Below are 20,151 nucleotides of genomic sequence, written 5' to 3'. Positions count from 1 at the left end.
TGTTTAGACACTTTTGGGCAACCGACTTAGCACCATTCGATCTATTTCATGTTTGTTTATCAAAATGATACCTATATAATGATTTACCTCTTGTTGATCAGCTCTTAGTTGTGGTAGATCACTAAACATAGACGTGTCTTTAGGCGCCGGTGCTTCACTGCTGGAATCTGGTAGGAAGTCAAACATCGCTTCCACTAGTTTACTATCATCAACAGGCTCATCCTGTTTTCTCGCTGCTTCTTGTAACAAAGTCCTCTTCGCTTCCAGTTGCCGCTTTTCTTCAAGAGCCAATTCAGCATCGCGGCGCTCCAACTCGTACATGCGTTCCTGTTAAAACAAAATAATCTCGTATTTGTATAGTTCAGTATGTACAGACGTTTTTATTCCTTTTTGATGGCTGGATCATGGCAGTCGATAGTGAAATGAATTTTTCTGTTGCGTTTTACTCTCATAATATTATCCTTGTTTTTACTTGCATACTACTTAGTAGCTAACTAGTTAGCTAGAGTAATCCAATTACAGGATTATCCGTTTAGTGTTATGTTACATTTAGCACATAAATAAGTAGATTATATTAGACAAGTAGTGAAAGTTGTAAGATGACATACATCGGCTATACTTGCCCAGCTATCTAGTTTCCTTTTAAAGTCACAATTATTAAAATAATCATCGAACGGACTAATGGTTTCATAAGTATAATTAGACCACATTTTTGCAAACAAATATACTCGTTAAAAACTGGCACGACCGATCGGCTATAGCGTTAAAATATAAACTAAAATAAGTTGGGTTCGGTTAACTTGATTGCACTGTACCGAGCGTTACCCAACTGCATCCAGGTCGCTAGTAATTGAATAACAACCTACATGGTCGATTAGGATCGACAGAATTACGTAAACTTCGGATGTATCAGGTGTAAGGTTTTAGGTAACCCTGTGTTAACATTTTTAGTACCTATCTAGTTCTGATACGGTTTTGCCCCATTTATTTTTAATTACTACTGTTCTCTATGTATATTATATTACATAAGCAGGATTGTAAGTAGAATTAAAATACTCAATCGAATATTCTTTTAGATGTTTTAGATAGGTAGGTACCTACTTTAAATTGCACTTATAAAAAGATTTTTTTGGGATTGATTAATTAGTCAAATAATATGTTAATACATAAACGTGTTGTTAATACGTTACTTACCTATCTATTTAATATTTACGGTTTAACTCGTCATTACGCTAAGAAGTTATGTTTGAAAAATGTCAGTTTTTATCATAAACTAGCTAACCCGGCGAACTTCGTACCGCCTAACAGGCCATTCTTTAATTTTTAGGGTTCTGTACCTCAAAAGGAAAAACGGAACCCTTATTATAGGATCACTTTAATTTAATTTAATTTAAAACAACTTTATTGTTACTAAAATTACAGAGAGTAAGAATACAGGATACACTTAAAAAACAAAGGGCGACCTTATCACTAAAGTGATCTCTTCCAGGCAACCCATACTTAAGAACTTTGTTGTCTGTCTGTCTGTCTGTCAGGGTTCCGTTTTTCCTTTTGAGGTACGGAACCCTAAAAATTATCTAGATAGTGTTAAGTTTTTATGTAAAATTAATAAAAATAACCTAATGTAAAAATTTATAAAATACCATAGCAGCATACCTTTAAACGCAGTTTATAAACGAAATTTCTCCGCAAATCCAAAAAACCAAACATTCCTATTAAAATTCAAAAGAAATCTAACGAAATAAAATTATTACATACCTCACTACACTGCATAATTTTATGTTTTTGATGTAATCAGTAAAGATCAATGGTAAGATATAATTATTTTGTCTACAATACATTTTCTTTACAACCACCATTAGAATCTAGAATGATAGTGTCTAATCTACACGATCAGCGATAGTAAAGCAATTAAGTAAAATTACATTATTTTGCAATCTTTTTAGAATTCCGCAACCAAATTCCTTGCGTCGCGTAGGTACCTGCCTACTTTATGCTTGAACAAATTAAAATAAGTAATTATAATATTTGTAAGTAAATATAATTGCATGATCGACAGGCAGACAGACAACGAAGTGATCCTATAGTCACTATAGGATCATAGTGTTTTAGTTTTAGTGTTCCAAAAAATATTGTTTTGGACTATATATCGATGCTTCCTTATCCTGATAATGCTTCTTCCGTTTAAAAATTTAATACTTAACTTGCGTCTATTTAACACTCGAACCGTACTTTACCACCTTAGGGGTTGAATTTTCATTTTCATTTCCTTCATTTTCCTTTCTCATGTATGCTGTAGACATCCGCTAAGAAAGGATTTTGCTTTGTATGGCTATCTGCATGCCACAGCTGATCCATCCGGTAGTTTGAGCTGTGCGTTGAGTAACGTAATTTGAAAAAAAACCGGCCAAGTGCGAGTCAGACTCGCGCACTGAGGGTTCCGTACTACAATCGTGTTTTATCGGCATTTTGCACGATAAATAAATCCCTTTCATATAGAATCCCTTTCCCCCACTTGATATAGTTATCTTACTTGAAAATTGAAAATACCAATTATTAGTTCATGACCACAATTCAATTTTTTTTGTGTGATCTAACCCTAAATTAACGGTTTTCAGATTTTTCCCCGAATGTCTGCTATAAGACCTACCTACATCTGCCAAATTTCATGATCCTAGGTTATCGGGAAGTACCCTGTAGGTTTCTTGACAGACCGACCGACAGATAGACAGACAGACATCCGTTCCGTTTTTCCGTTCATTCCGTTTTTCCTTTTGAGGTACGGAACCCTAAAAAAACAGTATTTACCCTGTAGTTCTGTTCCGCGATCTCCTTAGCACGCGTGTTGCCCTGATGCTGCAACCTCTGCTCTTCCTGCCTGCGCAGCCGCAAGGCCTCGTTGTGGGCGATAGCTTCCTGCTTCAGGCGCCGGTAGCGCCGCATGGCAATCAGACGCCGAGCGTGACTCTGGATCTTGACGATGGCCCACATCTTGTGACCATAGGAGCGACGGACAAGGTAACCACGTGCTGCGGCCTGAAGAGGTTTAATCAAAATTATTTTCAGTTCAACATTATCTTGTATCAGTTTGGATTTTTCAAAATGTTGAAGAAAGTATTTAGAGCATTGAAGTTAATCGGTCATAGTGGAACGGATCGCAACCAACTTATTTTTAAATTATACATAATATGCGTATGATGAAGCCATCCGCATTTTGAAGAATTTAATTATATTCAAAATGCCGCTCGTTCTGTAAATGTACGATCACTATAAACCATTTTTTCCTCGCCTTATTTTCAAAACCAGACATCATGTGCCAGACCTGTATTTTTTACCATGATTGTATGATTAGGCAATGATTTGGCCATAGTCCACCACGCTGGCTAAGTGCTGATTGGCAGACTTCACATACATACATACACACGCAGTTTTAGATGCCGTGAAAATCTATTTCTTAAAAAATCCGTTCTCTTATGATATTTTACTGTGTTAAGTAGTAGGTACTCACTTGTAACGAAACAATATGTCCACGTAAGTGTCGGAACCGATGAGCCAGCACTCTCGCGCGAATCAGCGCCTGCAACCTCGCATACCCCACCTTCATCCTGTTGTACCGAATTCTTTGCAGCTTTCCTCGCCAATGCCGCTGAATCAAAACGGCCGCTGCTCTCATTTTCAAAAACCTTCTCCTATACACCCACCCGCGAATGGACCTTTGCAATATCAATATTTTCCTCGTTAGCACTCTGTCTCTTTCTTGCTCAAGGAACAAGTCATGTGCGTCTTTCAGAAAGACTTTGGTATGGCCCAACTGGTAGTCAGATTTGCCCAGAACTGTAGCACAAATCTTCGCGGTCGCAGCCCGGCAGTCTGTTTTATGGGCCGGAGGCACTCCTGATATCAAGAATCTGTATCTTTCAACGAATTCCTTAAAACTGTGCCTGATCGGGTAGCCGGCTCTCCTAATTCTAATGGTTTCCATCATTCCAGAATACCTTAGTTGTCTACAGCAGAGGCCTCGATCAAACATCATTGGCTTCTTATATTCGTTTGGTTTTATACAACGTATGAAGAATGGCTGGCAGGTTCCTAAAGTTCTCATTAACAAATCCAAAGATTTCTTAAATTGGGTTGATAGCGTTGGGGTTCGTTTCCGTGTTTCAGATCCCATGATAATGTCTTCTTGAAATATTTGTTGGAGGAACTTATTTGTTGAAATATGAATCAACTGTAACAAGTCAGCGCTAAAAGTGTCTCGGTTCTTTTCAAGGAACCCCCGAGTATCGTAGAATACTACTCCGGCGAAATGGTTCAAACCGAAGCTTGTATTTATATCAGATTTTGGTTTGAGGTAGTTTCTGTGAAACCCGTGAGTTTTATGTAGTTTAGCTAACATAGTTTGATCTGTGCCTTTCGGAAATTTTGATTCCTCATCTATTAAAGCCATTATGTTCAACTGTTTCAAAGCAATCAAATCTAAGGCGTCTTGGTTGTCGACGAATTCTATATGTTGCCAATTTATGCCCTCGTGATTGTATTCTTCTTGTTCTAGTTTGAAAATATGTCGGACAAAGAATTGTTGAAGATTTTCGTTGGCAAAATTTATACAGAACTGCTCGAAACTGTTATGATCAAAATTTTCGAAACCGAATATATCGAGAACTCCTATAGCTGTGCGCATGGTTGCTTTGGGTCTATAAATAGCTGCATTTATTTTTCGTACGATGGTCACAAATAGACGACCGTAAATTCCTTTGACAAAAGCATCTCTAATATCAACAGACTGCTCTCTACTTAGTGTTGACACAACGGTTTCCCCGTGAGCAAATAATGTTTTTCTTGTTAAGGCTTGGATCAACGTCTGAGTTGGCACTCCTAATAAACTTGCTACTCTTTTAACATTAGCTTGTTCTACAATTTCGGTTGCATCCAAATTGTCTACGACAGTGGCTTCGTATTTGATGTTACCACAATGCAACACTGCGGCTAACAATTTTAATATGTCCCATATTTCGGATTCGGTAAATAGTAAAACTTTCATCGCAGATCGGATGTCCGCAAATTCTGCTGCGTCATCTCTGCCTTCACACGTGAAACTGTTACCCTGAAACGATTTTTTTAAGTTATTTCAAGATTGTTTTCTACAAATATTTAATTGTATTAGTATTGGGTACCTAATTTAACAAAGTAATTAAAGCAATTTCTTTTAAATTTTTTAATACTTTGTAGTTTATCATGGTATGATACAAATACTTACTCCTGATAAATACCGGTATTCTGAAGGTTCCCCTAAGTCAAGCTTCTTCTTCTCTTCTTTAGATAGACCAGCTAATAAGCAATAGAATACATGATAGTTCCTTTCGTCGGTCCCTTGGAAGACTATTCTTGATTTCTCTAATAAGTATTGTTCTATTTTAGCACCCTCTATAACACCATTGCTATTGAAGTGGATGTCTATGTATTTTCCAAACCGGGACGAGTTGTCGTTACGCACGGTTTTTGCATTACCGAAGGCTTCTAGAATTGGATTGGCTTCCAGGATCTGAAAAAGAATTAATACTGGTTAAAAAACTGAAATGTATACGACAAGACGTATTCATATCGTTTTTTTGTGCTTATCGATTGCATTGTAGCATGACTCAAATTACTATTATTGTGTATTTATTCGTAACTTGTGGACCGTTAACAAGTTTATTTAAGCAAAACCAACGCTCAATTGGTTTTTTTGAGAGACTAGTGCGGGAACATGTACAGCAATCATAATTTATACACTTCTGTTAGCCGACAGCTATTACTCATACGTTCATCAATCACTATTCTAGAATCAAGATTATTACAAAAACTGAAAAACAGAAGATATTGCGTCTGCCCAACAAGCCTACGTATCTTATCATAATATCTTGCAAAAATATTTTGTGACACAATAAATTGTAATTCAACTCGCACACTAGGTACTGCGGCCTGAAATTTAACAAACGCTTCTCTTTCTATAGCGTAAACTCTTATCTCTTACATCTCTTTCTCTCTCTCTTTCTCTCTCGCTCTCTTATGAGTTAGGATTTACGCGGGAGTCGTCGAAGGGGAATGTCGCCTAGGTCAGGAATCTCAGGATTCTCAGATCGCGCGTCATAGCGAACCCGGCCTGGTTACACGTTAGCACATTAGCATGCTCCAGATTTTTTTTCTAGGTTTAGATATTACTTTAAATCAATTTCATAGTTTTCACAGGAAACCAATGCCGTCTAACCCTAAGAATATATTGCGTTACGAACCTGTTGTTCAATCCAAGAATGCTTCCCACTGATAGCTGCGAGGTACTGCAGAATCAATTTAGTGGATTCAGTCTTGCCAGCTCCCGATTCACCACTGATGACAATACACTGATCCTGACCATATCGACGCATGTGCGCGTATGCGTTGTCCCCTATAGCGAAGATGTGTGGCGGCAGTTCGCCAATTTTTCTTTCTTTGTATAACTTAATTTGGTCTGCTGTGTAAATTGGTAATATTTGGTATGGATTCACCGCTACCAATATTGAACCCGTATAAGTCTGGAAACAAGAAATATTTTATTCAATCCAAACGGGTAATTGTGATACTTTTAAATATCATAAACTAGTAGAAGTGGATGAATTTGGAAAATTTAAAACAGTTTCGTCAGTTTTTATGATTTTGTCATTTTTTAATGAATGTTTTTAGAAAATGTTGATACTTAGGTGTCAATAAACAATCGAGTATCGAAAATAAATGTTAATAAATTCAATGACCGTCCGACAGGAACCGGAACTAAATCATTGCTTATTAGTTGACAGCATGCCAGTATCGCGGCATCGAATTTGATAGAAAGTGAACATATCCTCATATAAGTTCTACTGCTTATTCAACTGTACGATCACGTTTCGCGACTATTATCTTAACTTCGGTGAAAGTATCGCTTAATTTATTTAATAATATTCAAATATTCATATTGTTTCTCTCGTTACTTGTGTAACTTAAGACGTCATAATTTTAGGTTTGCTTGACAAATGGAAATCTATCCTAATAAAATGTTACAGCAGCTTAAATTGGATGATTTATGATTTATCATCCAATTTAAGCTGCTGTACTCTTTACTCCTGGTACACATAACCAACTAATTACTGACGGAGAGTTTTTCCGCTTCCTTGATGATTCTTTTATAACCTAGCATTTCCCATCTGTGTCCCATCAGTACCTAGTCCTAGTACCTACTAAACTAAAGCAGAAGGAAAACTTACATAGATGAGATTCTCATTGTACCGAATGAGGAGATTCCTAAGGATGCCAGCTTCATGCAAGTCGCCGAGTGAGATCATGTCCTCGACGCCATGCACGGAGGTCGCATGCATGGCCTTGATGCGACGCTCCGGTGGCAGCCATTGCTCCTGGCCGTCGTCGTCGCGCACGCGGATCCGCCGGCCTTCGGCTGCGAGCACGCGCGCGCCGATGGCCACGTCGAACTCGCGCCCGGACACCGGCTCGATCCATATGTAATCACCCTGGAATTGAAACGATATCTTATGAATAATAGTTCCAATAGTGCAGCTCTTCTTCTTCTGCGAAAAGGACAGCTTTTTCCACAGGGATAATTTTATAAAAAGAAGTCATTACCTATTAGTAATCTGAAGCGGTAATATCCTAGTGGTTAAGACCTCAGCCTGCTACAGGTACGAGGTAAAATTTACAGATGCGTGCCTGACGCATTTCTAAAGCTTCACCACTTTTGGGAATAAAGGTGCGTCTTGAGTTATTAAATGCTACTTGATGTAACGGTTAAGAAAATCATCATGAGGAAATCTGCATGCCTGAGAGTTCTCCATTATGTTTTCAAAGATGTGTGAAGCTAGCCGATTCGCACTTGGCAAGCACGGCAGATTATAGCTTAAACCCTTCTCATTCTGAAGGGAGACACGTGCTCTGTAGTGGGGTGATTATTGGGTTGAGATGGTGCAGTGAAGTTTGGTGCCAATTTTAATGCAAACTTGTTCACCTTTACTATGTGGCTCTACTACAAATTATCACCAACATTTACCACCAGGTGAAATCACAGTCAAGAGCTAACTTGTATATGAATAAAAAAAGAAAGTAGTGGGATTCTCAGACTAAGTTCGTAAGTCGGGGCTTATTAATTTTAAATTGATTTAAGCCGCCTGCCTTTCAAGTATGGATTAATATAATTGTAGGTATCTAAGTAACTTAATCATGACGGGCAATCAATTTTTTGAACGGATCACGGATCGTTTCATCTGAAAACAGCAGCTCCATACTGCCCACACATATGGGCACTGGTAATAATCGTATTATAGTTACTAGTTCCTACAATAGTATAATACGCAGTCTAACGTAATGTATCTATTGGATACATTTATTAAAGGTGTATAGCGTGGCAGAAAATGTTGATACTTAGGTGTCAATAAACAATCGAGTATCGAAAATAAATGTTAATAAATTCAATGACCGTCCGACAGGAACCGGAACTAAATCATTGCTTATTAGTTGACAGCATGCCAGTATCGCGGCATCGAATTTGATAGAAAGTGAACATATCCTCATATAAGTTCTACTGCTTATTCAACTGTACGATCACGTTTCGCGACTATTATCTTAACTTCGGTGAAAGTATCGCTTAATTTATTTAATAATATTCAAATATTCATATTGTTTCTCTCGTTACTTGTGTAACTTAAGACGTCATAATTTTAGGTTTGCTTGACAAATGGAAATCTATCCTAATAAAATGTTTTAAATATAAAATTAATGTTTGTGTGTTCGTTACCTATGCACTCGCGCACGAATTGAAACCTTATACAGTGGTTGTTGGTACTTGCATGACGGTTTCTGTCATAGTGCCGTCAACGTATCTATACTAAGTAGGATGATAGAAGGTATATAAAGTGCTAGTCCAATAATGCAACGCATGCCGGGCGTTTAATTGAATTAATTAATCAAATTAATCAGGTACCCTACATTTTGTAAAACACAGGATTAAACCACTAAGAAGCAGGTAGGTAGGTATTTATATAGTTTACAATTTTGATATTTTGGACAGGATAAAAAATATGATGGTAAAAAAAATTAGATGAGTATCTATAATACATATTTCATTTTCTTAGATTAAAAAATATATACAAACGACTTAAACCAGCAATAAACAACTGTTCGAATTAAAGATATTTAACTTTTTGGTAACAATGTAACTTTTTAGGTAATTAGTTAATTAACCTACGCGTTCTATATTTCGTTCTACATACCTCGAAAATGGTTTCTAATTCGAAAGTCATCACGCTTTTACTCTTACTTCACCATTTTAAACGCTAAACAAATCGAATATTTAATTATTTATATCTTTAACGCCACATTTTTAACAACACTACCCATGAGAGAATTCTCATAGTTGTGATATAAATGTCAATAAGTTTATCATGTTCGTCTCGATTCAATCAGTTTGAGTGTGGACAGTTCGCGTTATCTTTATGTTAAAGTTTAATAACTAACTGTGGCCCGCGTCTTCATCCGTGTCCCGCAGGACTTGTCTTTTCCCGTGAATATTAAAAAAAAATCATTTATGCAAACCTTGTCCTGACTATAACGAACACGAAAAAAAAAGAATTATCCAATTTGGTGCAGTCGTTCGGAAGCGTATACGCGTAGGTACATACATTTCGGTGATTCATTTTTGTATAGAGATAAAGCTGTGAAAAGTTAGAGGTGCTGCGCGGGATCGAACTTCGGGCCTACTAATTAGGAGGCCGAAGCTAGGTGCCACTAGCGTGGTGGACTATACTGCTATTATAGGTAGCACGCTATAGCTCCGCATTCTGAGAGGAGACCCGTGCTTAGTATCTAGTTGGGCCGATGATGGTTTAAGATGATGACGATGACCTATTTCAATTTAATAATAATAATAGGTAAGTATATTTATTCAAATATACTTAGAGAAAATATTGAAAAAGCATACATCGTAAATATAGCGGTCAGAAGTGGGTGCTTAAAGATAAAATGTCAAGTGACTGTATATGTGATTGTACTTATTAAATTTTGGATAGGTATTTCATGATACCGGTCTTCCAAAACCTGTCATACCTACCCAGAATATAAGCTTTCTAAATGTGTACATAATATTACGTATGTACCAAGATAGGTACTTAGGTATACATATACATTAAATGTGTTGATTTATCGTAGAAAGTATTTGTATCAGAGTTAATTCAAATGCAAATCAGCACACACTGTCGCTCTACTGTTTGAACTGGTAAAGTACTAATATAATTTTTAATTTTTTTAACTCGCAGTGATTATGTAAACTACCAAATTATAAGTAAACTAAACAAAAATACCTAATTACGAAACTTTGTATACTCGTCTTCTTGGAAAATAGGAAAAGCTAAAACAAGAAATCACTTCTGGGTATTGAAAAATTCATAGGTAGGAAATAATTTTATTACCGATTGCGCGAGCGCGACATCTTCCTCTATGGTACCTATAACATTTTTTTTGTAATTTTCGCGCGTTCCTTTATATAAAAATAAAAATGTAAAGTGTAAACTCATAATTCAAAAATATTCTTTTCTCAACTTTTTGATAAATCTACGCTTTAGTTTGAAATGCTCTTCTTACCGAGAAAAGCAGCAAGAAATTTCATATTATGAATAATGAAAATCCTTGATACATCAAGTAATACATCAACCAGGTTATCATCGATTTAATATCTTCAAATTCACGGTTTCCGGATTTTTCCCTTTAATTGTGCTTTATGGCATTGCTACCTGCCAAATTTCATGATTCTAGGTCAAAGAGAAGTAGCCTATAGATTTCGATCTCCTTAATGGGTCTTGATAGACACGACCATGACACGACAGACGGACAACGAAGGGATTCTAAGAGTTCCTTTTTTCTCTGGAGATACGGAAAAACAGGCAATTTTAGGACTTCTTAAATCTCAATAAAATTGAACTTTTATGTAGGCTCGCTTCGAAACAGGTTTATTGTGAAATTGGGCCGCTCACTCCTAGTTGTACTCCCACGCTCACCAATAGTGCAAGTCCGTGTGTGAGCACTCTCGCTCTCGTTATGGTATTGTCCACATACCTACTAGTTTGACTAGAAACATTAGACATGCTATTGTTTTGTAGATATTATGTTTCTACTGAAAGTGAATCTATACAAATAAATTTAAATTGAATCTGTCTGTGACCCATAGGTAGGTAGGTACTATCAGTAGGTAGGTTATTACAAATGCGATAGTGTGTCTGTCTGCAGTGGCGTAGCTACCTAGGGGCTAAGCGGGGCAGTGCCCCGGGGCCCTAAACCTCAGAGGGCCCTCGAATCCTTACCAGAAAATCTCGATCAAACTAAAGTTTTGAAAATTTCTCCCATTTTCAAAATAAATATGATAATTTGAAAGTTACTAGGGAAATCCCCTAAATTCTTTCTCTGAATGTATTTGTATCTTTAATATTTTTACTTGATAAAACCTAACCAGTTTAGATAGCAGTGGGGCCCCATTTTTGATTTGCCCCAGGGCCCTTGGTTACCTAGCTACGCCACTGTCTGTCTGGAACCTTTTCAGGATCGATCCGCTTAACCTATTTTTAAGGGTACTACAGAGATAGCTTACATTCTGGAATAGAATTTATACCGGAAATGAAATACAGTAATAATAGCAGGTACTTATGTATTACAGGCCGAATCTACACTAGGTACACGTCATCAAAAGTATTAAAATTTTTTGTTTGCCTGTTCGTCCGAGCTAATTATATTATCAAAACGGCCGATTTTGTAGACTTTCACTGGCAGGTAATGCTAAGTAGGCTAGCCGCTCTACTTTTATCCTGAGAAAATAAAAGGGTTCTTACTTTTTACGCGTACGAAATCGGGGACAAAAATTAGTTTTAAAAGTACGTAGGTACCTACTTATTTTAAAGGGAAAATTTTGTTCAGTTTCCGTTTGCCTTTTTCGCCATATCGCTTGCCCTTTTCATAATTTCTTTTTTTGAAACGGTGTCAGTAAGGCAAAAGTGAAATTCGCTTGTAGGTGCTTAGCCAGTACGTTTATGAATGAACTCTTATGTAAATACAAGTTTATTTTCTATCAGCTGACCTTGTACTTTCAACCTTGCCCTACTTGAAAACTTACTCTTTCTATTCTAAGGAAAACCATTGCTATAGTCTCGCTACGCTCGGGAGTTACCTTAAAATCCCTCGTTACGCTTGGGATTTTTCCCGGCGCCCGTGACCTAAGACATTACATTATTACCCCCATGTTGAATAATCTACTATTTGGGGTTTTCATTGATTTTCATAAACGTCTAAATAGGTAAGTACCTATTTAGTTTTTATTTTAGCAACGTAGTAATTACGTATTAAATCCATACTTATTCCATACTCCATACTAATATTATAAATGCGAAAGTGTGTCTGTCTGTCTGTCTGTCTGTCTGCTAGCGTTTCACGGTCCATCCGTTCAACCGATTTTGACGAAATTTGGTACAGAGATAGCTTGCATCCCGGGGAAGGACATAGGCTACTTTTCATCCCGGAAAATTAAAGAGTTCCCACGGGATTTTCAAAAACCTAAATCCACGCGGACGAAGTCGCGGGTATCCTCTAGTATTTAAATAAAAATCAAAGTAGTATTTTCAGTAGCTATTCTATTGAGGTTTGGGAATAACGGATAAAGTAACTTTAAGTTTGTTTTCTATTAACTTTAATTGGTAATTTATTTTTTTGAAATTGAAATTGAAATTATTTTATTTGCTAAATATGGGTAGTTTACAAAGGTCTTAATAGTTATAATCTAAATAGTCCCTCAATAATTATAGTTAATCATGAATGTGTTCATTTAAGGTTCTTGTAACCCAACCACGTAGAAATAGCCTTTGCAGAATTAAAAGTACCTACTTACAGCTTTTCTCTATTTTCAAATCGCTTCGTACTGTGTGTCTGTGTGTGAGAAGGTGAACGGCCTGGACAGTGCTAGATTCAGTTGGTCGGAATGTGTTGCCAAACGCACTGATCGGAACCCGCCTGCCGTGTTTCACTTTCCGGTATTTTGGAGGCTACTTCGAATGCATAATGGTTTTGACGGGACAATATGTCGTGTGATCGTCGTGTTATAAAACTTATGAAGCAGGCAATCTATCACTATAAAAACCGGCCAAGTGCGAGTCAGACTCGCGCACCGAGGGTTCCGTATTACAGTCGTATTTTTTCAACATTTTGCACGATAGGTAAATCAAAAACTATTATGCAGGAAAATAAATAAAAATCTGTTTTAGAATGTACATGGAAAGCCCTTTCATATAAAGGTAAGTTTATTCAAAAATCGCTCTCTAAGCCTATTTTATGAATTACTAGCTTATGCTCGCGACTTCATCCGCGTGGACTACACTTTCAAACTCCTATTTTCCCCCCTTGAATTTTCAAAAATCCTTTCTTAGCGGATGCCTACGTCATAATAGCTTGCATGCCAAATTTCAGCCCGATCCATCCAGTAGTTTAAGCTGTGCGTTGACAGATCAGTCAGTCAGTCAACCCTTTTATATATTTAGAGTCAACCATTTTGTGTCTTATCATATTTTAACTCTAGAAAACACCATTACTATAAAATGAAATAGTCGTTGATTTCCTCGGTAAAGGTGGAATTTAACAAGAAAAGCTATATCGAATAGATCGGATATAATTATCATGAGATCACTAGACACAAACATCAACATGAAGGCCTTCACATTTAAAAGTATTTTTAACCGAGATGTGGGTTTGTTTTTTATAAATTTCCATATTAAGTAAATGCAACTTCTGTTTTTGTTAAGCAAATACTAGATAATATTACAGTTATTTGCAGCACCGATGTACCTACCTAGTCGATGAAACCTAACTTATTTAAATTACCACACATAGCACCATCACAATAGATAAAAGTCCCGCAAATTGCTAATGCGCGTGGCCGCCATTTTAGTGACGTCAGCACTAGACTGAAGTTTCGGCAGACGTCAAAATGATTCATTAACATTAATGAGACATTGTTTCAGCGCAATAGCAATTTACGGGACTTATATCGTGAAAAATAGAAACAAAAAAAATCCTAGGTACCTTAGCCAACTTTTTCAACTTATTTTCTTAAACAAATACTTATTTCATAGTGGGAAAATAATGAAAAAATGTTTTTCCTCGACAAATTAGGTAATTTGTCGAGGAAAAACCCGAGTTTTTTTTTATAAAACTAAATACGGTAACGCACTAAAATAAATAAAGCAAAAGCTTTTCTTCAGTGCAACGTTCTTTATGACATGTATTCAAGGCAAGCAAGCACCGAACCTTGAACTCTGATCTTGTGTACCTAGGTGCAAGAATACATTATTCATGTAATTTTCCGGTATCATACAACAATAAAGATATATTAGGTATGTAAGTAAATTTACTTCATGTTATTTACTTTAAATCTTATTATAGGAGACTACATAGACGTACCTATAGCAAAACCGTTACCAGCGCCTAGTAAGTTCTATTACTCACAACCTGGGAAGCTGGAAGAAATCTCTATTTAGAGATAAGCATTTCCAATGTAACTTAATTTATTACTACAATGTAACTGCAATAATTTTGGTACATGAAAAATAAAAAAATAAAAAAAGTACTTTACAAAGATGTTATGTTGATGTTGCTGAGTGCTGACTTGGGATTGATTTTTTTTTTGTTCTTCTTCTGGCTTTACACAGATTAGCCAATGTCAGGTTTGTTATTTATTAAAGTTTAAATTTAAATTAATAAAATCAAAGCACGAAAATTTCACGTCCGCCAAGTACGAAGTTTTTCCCGCCCTTTTTTTTTGGGATTGATAGTTACTGACTAAAGCGTTCTAAAGCTTCCGAAGCCAGCTAATCTAGTGATGACGATAAATGTCTACATTACATCGAGATATCTACTATAGCCTGCCCTATAGGCAGTGACGTGCAGGTCATAGATGCAATGCACTGCTTACCTTAGTCCTAATAGCTCAATGCTTATTTTTAATTATAACTGAATAGGTTCATACATAGGTAAATGCCAACCCCGGCTACCTCTATACCTGTGCACGCCACTGCCTATAGGTATCATAGGTATTTTAAGGTACGAGTAGGTAGGTGCGCGTAGAGATTGTTTACGTCAATTACCCGTTTATAGATGAGTGATGACGTAACAGAACTTAGGAACATCTTCGAATCTTCGACCTTCGAAACATTACTGTATCTACCTAGATTTGTGGATATAACTTCTCTGTCGCCAATAAGTTTGAAACTCAGGTAGGTAGGTACACTACACCTGCTGGAAAGGCAGCTTTAAATTCTAATTAGTTATATGTCTGTCTGTATTTGAATTAACTTGTTGATTTTCTAATAGAAATCTGTCACATAAGAAATTCACGAACGACTTACTCTGGTAACGATCACCATGATGGCGCCGACATGTGGTCACCGGCTCGATCTGAAACAAATAAAAATATCGTGAGTTTCCCAAATAAGATAAAATAATATCATCAAAAATACTATAAATAGTGCGTTTATTTTTAAGATTTAATTTTTTAGCGGTGGTTTAGATGATATTTTCGATCTGTAATTTTTATGTTCTAGAATAAGTTTGGTATTTTTGTTTATTGTATTTTCATTTGAATCTAAAAATAAATAATTAAAGAGATAATAGAACCTACGATCCGATTTAATCCAACTGATCTCAGACGGGTGCGTTTGGAACCCTCGTAGCTATAGTTTTAAGGTTGCGTAATAATTATCACCACTATATCTTACAAATCCAAAAACTGACTATCAAAAAAGTACTTTATTACCTATTTTGAATAAATCATTTGACTCTGACTGATCTAATGTTAGCCGGCGAACAAAATGGGGTAATTGAAAAAATTTGGAAAAAAACCTTTACTGTAAATTGTACCGCTTTGATTGAAATCCCTTAAATTTAGTGCTGAATTTTAGCTCAGTTTTAGGCCGTTTTGCTTGGAAACAAGCTCAGATCTGTATTCAGTGGACGAAAAACATCCGGATTAAAGTTAAAAAAAAAATTTGATCAGAAGTGTAAACACACCATTTTGTTCGCCAGCTCCTCTAATGATTTGTGATAATAGCGTGATGATGGTAGATGATGATGACGCGCTTATTTGATAGGAATAGTTAGATTATGAAAACACTGAAGTTACACTGCCGGCAGGAAATATTGGCCTTTAGAAAGAGATAGCGGTTTGGTAGAGCGTTGTCTCTGTCGTTGAGACCGACAAAACGTCACATAGGTATGAGTGACAGAGAAAATGCTCTATGAAGCCGAAATCTACAATATTTCTTATCGGCTACTTGTAGGTACCTACTCAAATAAAAATAGCATGAAAATCTTCCTGACCTAGATTAAATTGACCTTGTATTTCCAAAAAGGTAAAAATCAAAGACAGAAAAAACTTGCCTAACTACCTACTTTTGATAAAACCAAAAAAGAAGCATCTAAATAAAGGAACTTGAAAATTACCGATATTTAATACACATTAGTAGTGAGAAATAAATAAATTTACAGGGAAATCAAACTAACATTCATATCTTGACTACAGATATGAATCTTTCTACTTTTTCCAAGCCATTCATCACTTGTTCAAAACTATAAAAATTCACCACACGCAGCCATGCATTCATGCTGCGATACCAAGTAGGTAGGTACACCGCATCGTGGCATCATCATCAATAACTAGTCAACTCGTTACTAAGTGAGACGTGCGAGCCTTTATATGGTGATTTTCGAGTTGTATAGATCTAGTCGACGTAGAACATCAGTCAAACGGGTTATGTACAGAGTACAGACCTATGAAGAGGATTAAATGAGGATTATATTAAACAAGTTGTAATTTAATGATTTTAAGCTTATTTCGTCGTTTAAGAGGCCGTACGCTGTAGCGCTCTAATGAGTTTCAGCTCGAGTTTTAAATGTGTGCGTGTACCTCACAATGGCACCGTATTCTGCACTCACACATAGACATGGCATACTCACCTTAGGTCGGACAGGCCTATATTGATACTTTGCGTAGTCGATTCCAAAAAATCTAAGCTCTTATAGAACACAATTTTGGATCTTTAGTATGTTTTTAATTTATTTTTTGTTAGATTTATTTATTTTGTATTAAGATGTGTAATAACTTACACAGTTACTTACACATAGGTAAACACCTATAAGAATGCATATTATAAATGCGAAAGTGTATTCGTTTGTTGGTTTATTGGTTTGCTGGTTTGTCCTTCAATCACAAAACAACAGATTGGCGTAATTTTTTGCATGGATATACCTAGTTAAAGTGACAGTGATCTGGAGAGTAACATAAGTTTTATCTCGGAAAACCAAAAAGTTTGGATGGGATAATTAAAAACGTAAATCCACGCGGATGACGTCGCGGGCATCAAACTGCGATGAACAATGGAAGGAACCCGATTACTAACTAATGTTTATGACATTGGTCAATAGAGTAATCTGGTTATCTCAGGTATACTATTGTTATTTTCATAAAGAAGTACTCTCAGGCACGTAATATTACCGTGTCTTAGGTGTGCAATTGTCTATTGTACAGGTGCTAAGCTTTAGGTAAATAAAATTTGCACGTGCTGAATTCTTGCAGGGACATTTATTGTGTTTGTATTTGCTTCGAACCGACTTTTCAACCGATCGACAATGGCCCGATTACTACCTAAAATATTATATTACAAAAAACTTGATGATTAGGTAGTTACCTACTATTATAAGTAAACTAATATTTGGTCGTATTCAAACTGTGATGTTTTTGTTTTGTTGAAAAAAGAATATAAGTGTTGACCGGCCTAGACTTTTCACGCTTTCTTTAAGCCAATTTTGATGAGTACCTACAGAGATGGAAAATTAGTTGAAGAATGCTATTCTATGATATATAATATATATTCTATGATCGATAGTTTTTGAGAACTGTTGGGGTCCGCTGGTAATAAGGGTTCCGTACCCGAAGGGTGCCAATGGGATCTTATTACTAAGACTCCGCTGTCCTTCCGTCTCACCATCCATCCGTCCGTCCGTCTGTCTATCAGCGGGCTGTATCTCAAGAACCGTAGTAGGTAGAGAGTTAAATTTGCATAGGATGTGTATTTTTATTGCCGCTATAACAACAAATCCATACTGATATTATAAATGCAAAAGTGTGTCTGTCTGTCTGTCTGCTAGCTTTTCACGGCTCAACCGTTCAACCGATTTTGACGAAATTTAGTAGAGATAGCTTACATCCCGGGGAAGGACAAAGGCTACTTTTTATCCCGGAAAAATTGAAGAGTTCCCACAGGATTTTAAAAACCTAAATCCACGCGGACGAAGTCGCGGGCATCATCTAGTACGTAATAAGAATTTTAAAATGCCCGCCTTGAAAAAAAAAGTGTTCTTTCTTATACGATGGTATAGAATTCTTTATGTGTCAGTCCGACTCGCACTTGACCCAAGTGCGCAAGGTCTTGCACATTTTTAGTATTGGGCCCATGTCTCTGACTGATAGTTCTTGAGAGCCATTTAGGTAATCATCAACTCAATAGTGTGAGAAACAATACTACACAATTCAATAGATATAACGTAAATAGTAGGTAAGTAGGTCCATTCCAACCGCGCTGTCGATAGTGAAAATGTTTAGTGCAAAATAAAATCTCGCGCGTAGTGATATGGCATAAACTAGCTTGCACGCACTCGACCAGAAATGTGCCTAAGTATTAGAAGGTAAGTAGAATCGTACGAGCTGCCGATAAAAGGTTTACAGCAAAATAAGCTTCCGCGCGTAGTGACACAGGTATTACTATTGGTTCGAGGTCTCTTTTGTTTTCTACACTGTAAAGCCTTTTTTAGGGTTTCATACCTCGAAAGGAATAACGGAACCCTTATAAGACCATTTTGTTGTCTGTCTGTCTATCTGTCTATCTGTCTGTCGGTCTGTCAAGAAACCTACAGGGTACTTCCCGTTGACCTAGAATCAAGACATTTGGCAGGTAGGTAGGTCTTATAGCAGACATTCGGGGAAAAATCTGAAAACCGTGATTTTTATGGTTACATCACACAAAAAAATTAAATTGTGGTCATGAACTAATAATTAGTAATTTCAATTTTCGAAGTAAGATATCTAAAGGATATAAAAAGACTTCACCTGTGCATTCTAAAATATATTTTTATTTATTTTTATGCATCAAAGCTTTTGAATTATCGTGCAAAATGTGGAAAAAATATCACTTTAGTATGGAACTCTTGGTGCGTGAGTCTGACTCGCACTTGTCCGGTTTTTGATTCTAATTTTCCTTTAGTTGTAAATCGATTGTTATACTATGACATTTCGCTTCGGGAAAACAACTATTAAAATTTTAGCGTGTATATTTTAATAGTTTTAACTATATTTGGGCATAATTTTCGATAAAAATTATATTTTTACTATATAACTAGCTGATGCCCGCGACTTTGTCCACGTGGAATTAAGTGTTTTTAAAATCCCGTGGGAAATCTTTGATTTTCCAGGATAAAAATTAGCCTACGTCACTCTCCAGGTCTTTATCTATACCCAAGCACATGTCACGCCAATCCATTGCACTGTTGCGATGTGATTGAAGGACAAACCAATAAACCAACAAACAAACACACTTTCGCATTAATGATAGGTACAGTGTCCCTGAGAGGTATCGATCGAGCTTTTCGGAAATCTAAAAATGGGGAATCTCAATTTTTAGGTTCTTTTTATTCGGACGTTATTGTATTTCGACACTCGATTTCTAGCAATGTTGGTATGAATAAATGATAATCTCATACTAAGCACACTGAATACGGATTCCTTATTTATAAAGTAAGCACTGCTAACAACTACAATATAAGTCAGGTAAAAATAGAAACAGCATGAATTAATTGAATAACAAATAAAAACCGTATTATATGGATACCAAGTACCAACGTCATATAAACAAAACAGTTAACTTTATGGTTTTGTTAGCAGTAGGTACCTGGATGATAACGCGAACAATAGAATAAGTAAAGTAGTTGCATTGTTGTTTAGTTTTGAATAGAGTAAGCTGCGTAGGCCCTTCGTCACTACAGCGTCATCGGGGAGGCTGGGAAAGGGGGAGGAGC

At 36.5% G+C, this 20,151-nt stretch overlaps 1 protein-coding gene across 3 annotated transcripts in view; it reads right to left on the bottom strand.

Annotated features, from left to right (window-relative positions):
• The window catches only part of ck (myosin-VIIa ck), a 46,008-nt gene that overhangs the window by 7,432 nt on the left and 18,425 nt on the right, over positions 1-20,151 (bottom strand). For 2 of the 3 annotated variants that reach the window (XM_069499099.1, XM_034971855.2), the window contains exons 2-8: positions 15,432-15,480; positions 7,257-7,517; positions 6,273-6,551; positions 5,258-5,542; positions 3,509-5,104; positions 2,809-3,036; positions 88-327 (exon numbers count right to left, since the gene is read on the bottom strand). In XM_069499099.1, coding sequence (XP_069355200.1) covers positions 88-327; positions 2,809-3,036; positions 3,509-5,104; positions 5,258-5,542; positions 6,273-6,551; positions 7,257-7,517; positions 15,432-15,449 — 2,907 coding nt within the window. In that variant the 5' untranslated portion in view covers positions 15,450-15,480. Of the gene's footprint in view, positions 1-87; positions 328-2,808; positions 3,037-3,508; positions 5,105-5,257; positions 5,543-6,272; positions 6,552-7,256; positions 7,518-9,269; positions 9,400-15,431; positions 15,481-20,151 lie in introns of those variants that run through there. The other variant, XM_034971844.2, reaches the window with a different exon arrangement.

The sequence above is a fragment of the Maniola hyperantus genome, chromosome 1 (assembly GCF_902806685.2).
Source record: "Maniola hyperantus chromosome 1, iAphHyp1.2, whole genome shotgun sequence".
In the NCBI taxonomy this organism is placed as follows: Eukaryota; Metazoa; Arthropoda; class Insecta; order Lepidoptera; family Nymphalidae; genus Maniola; species Maniola hyperantus.
Note: the sequence above shows the minus strand (reverse complement) of the source record. Positions and strands in the feature narration are given on the sequence as shown.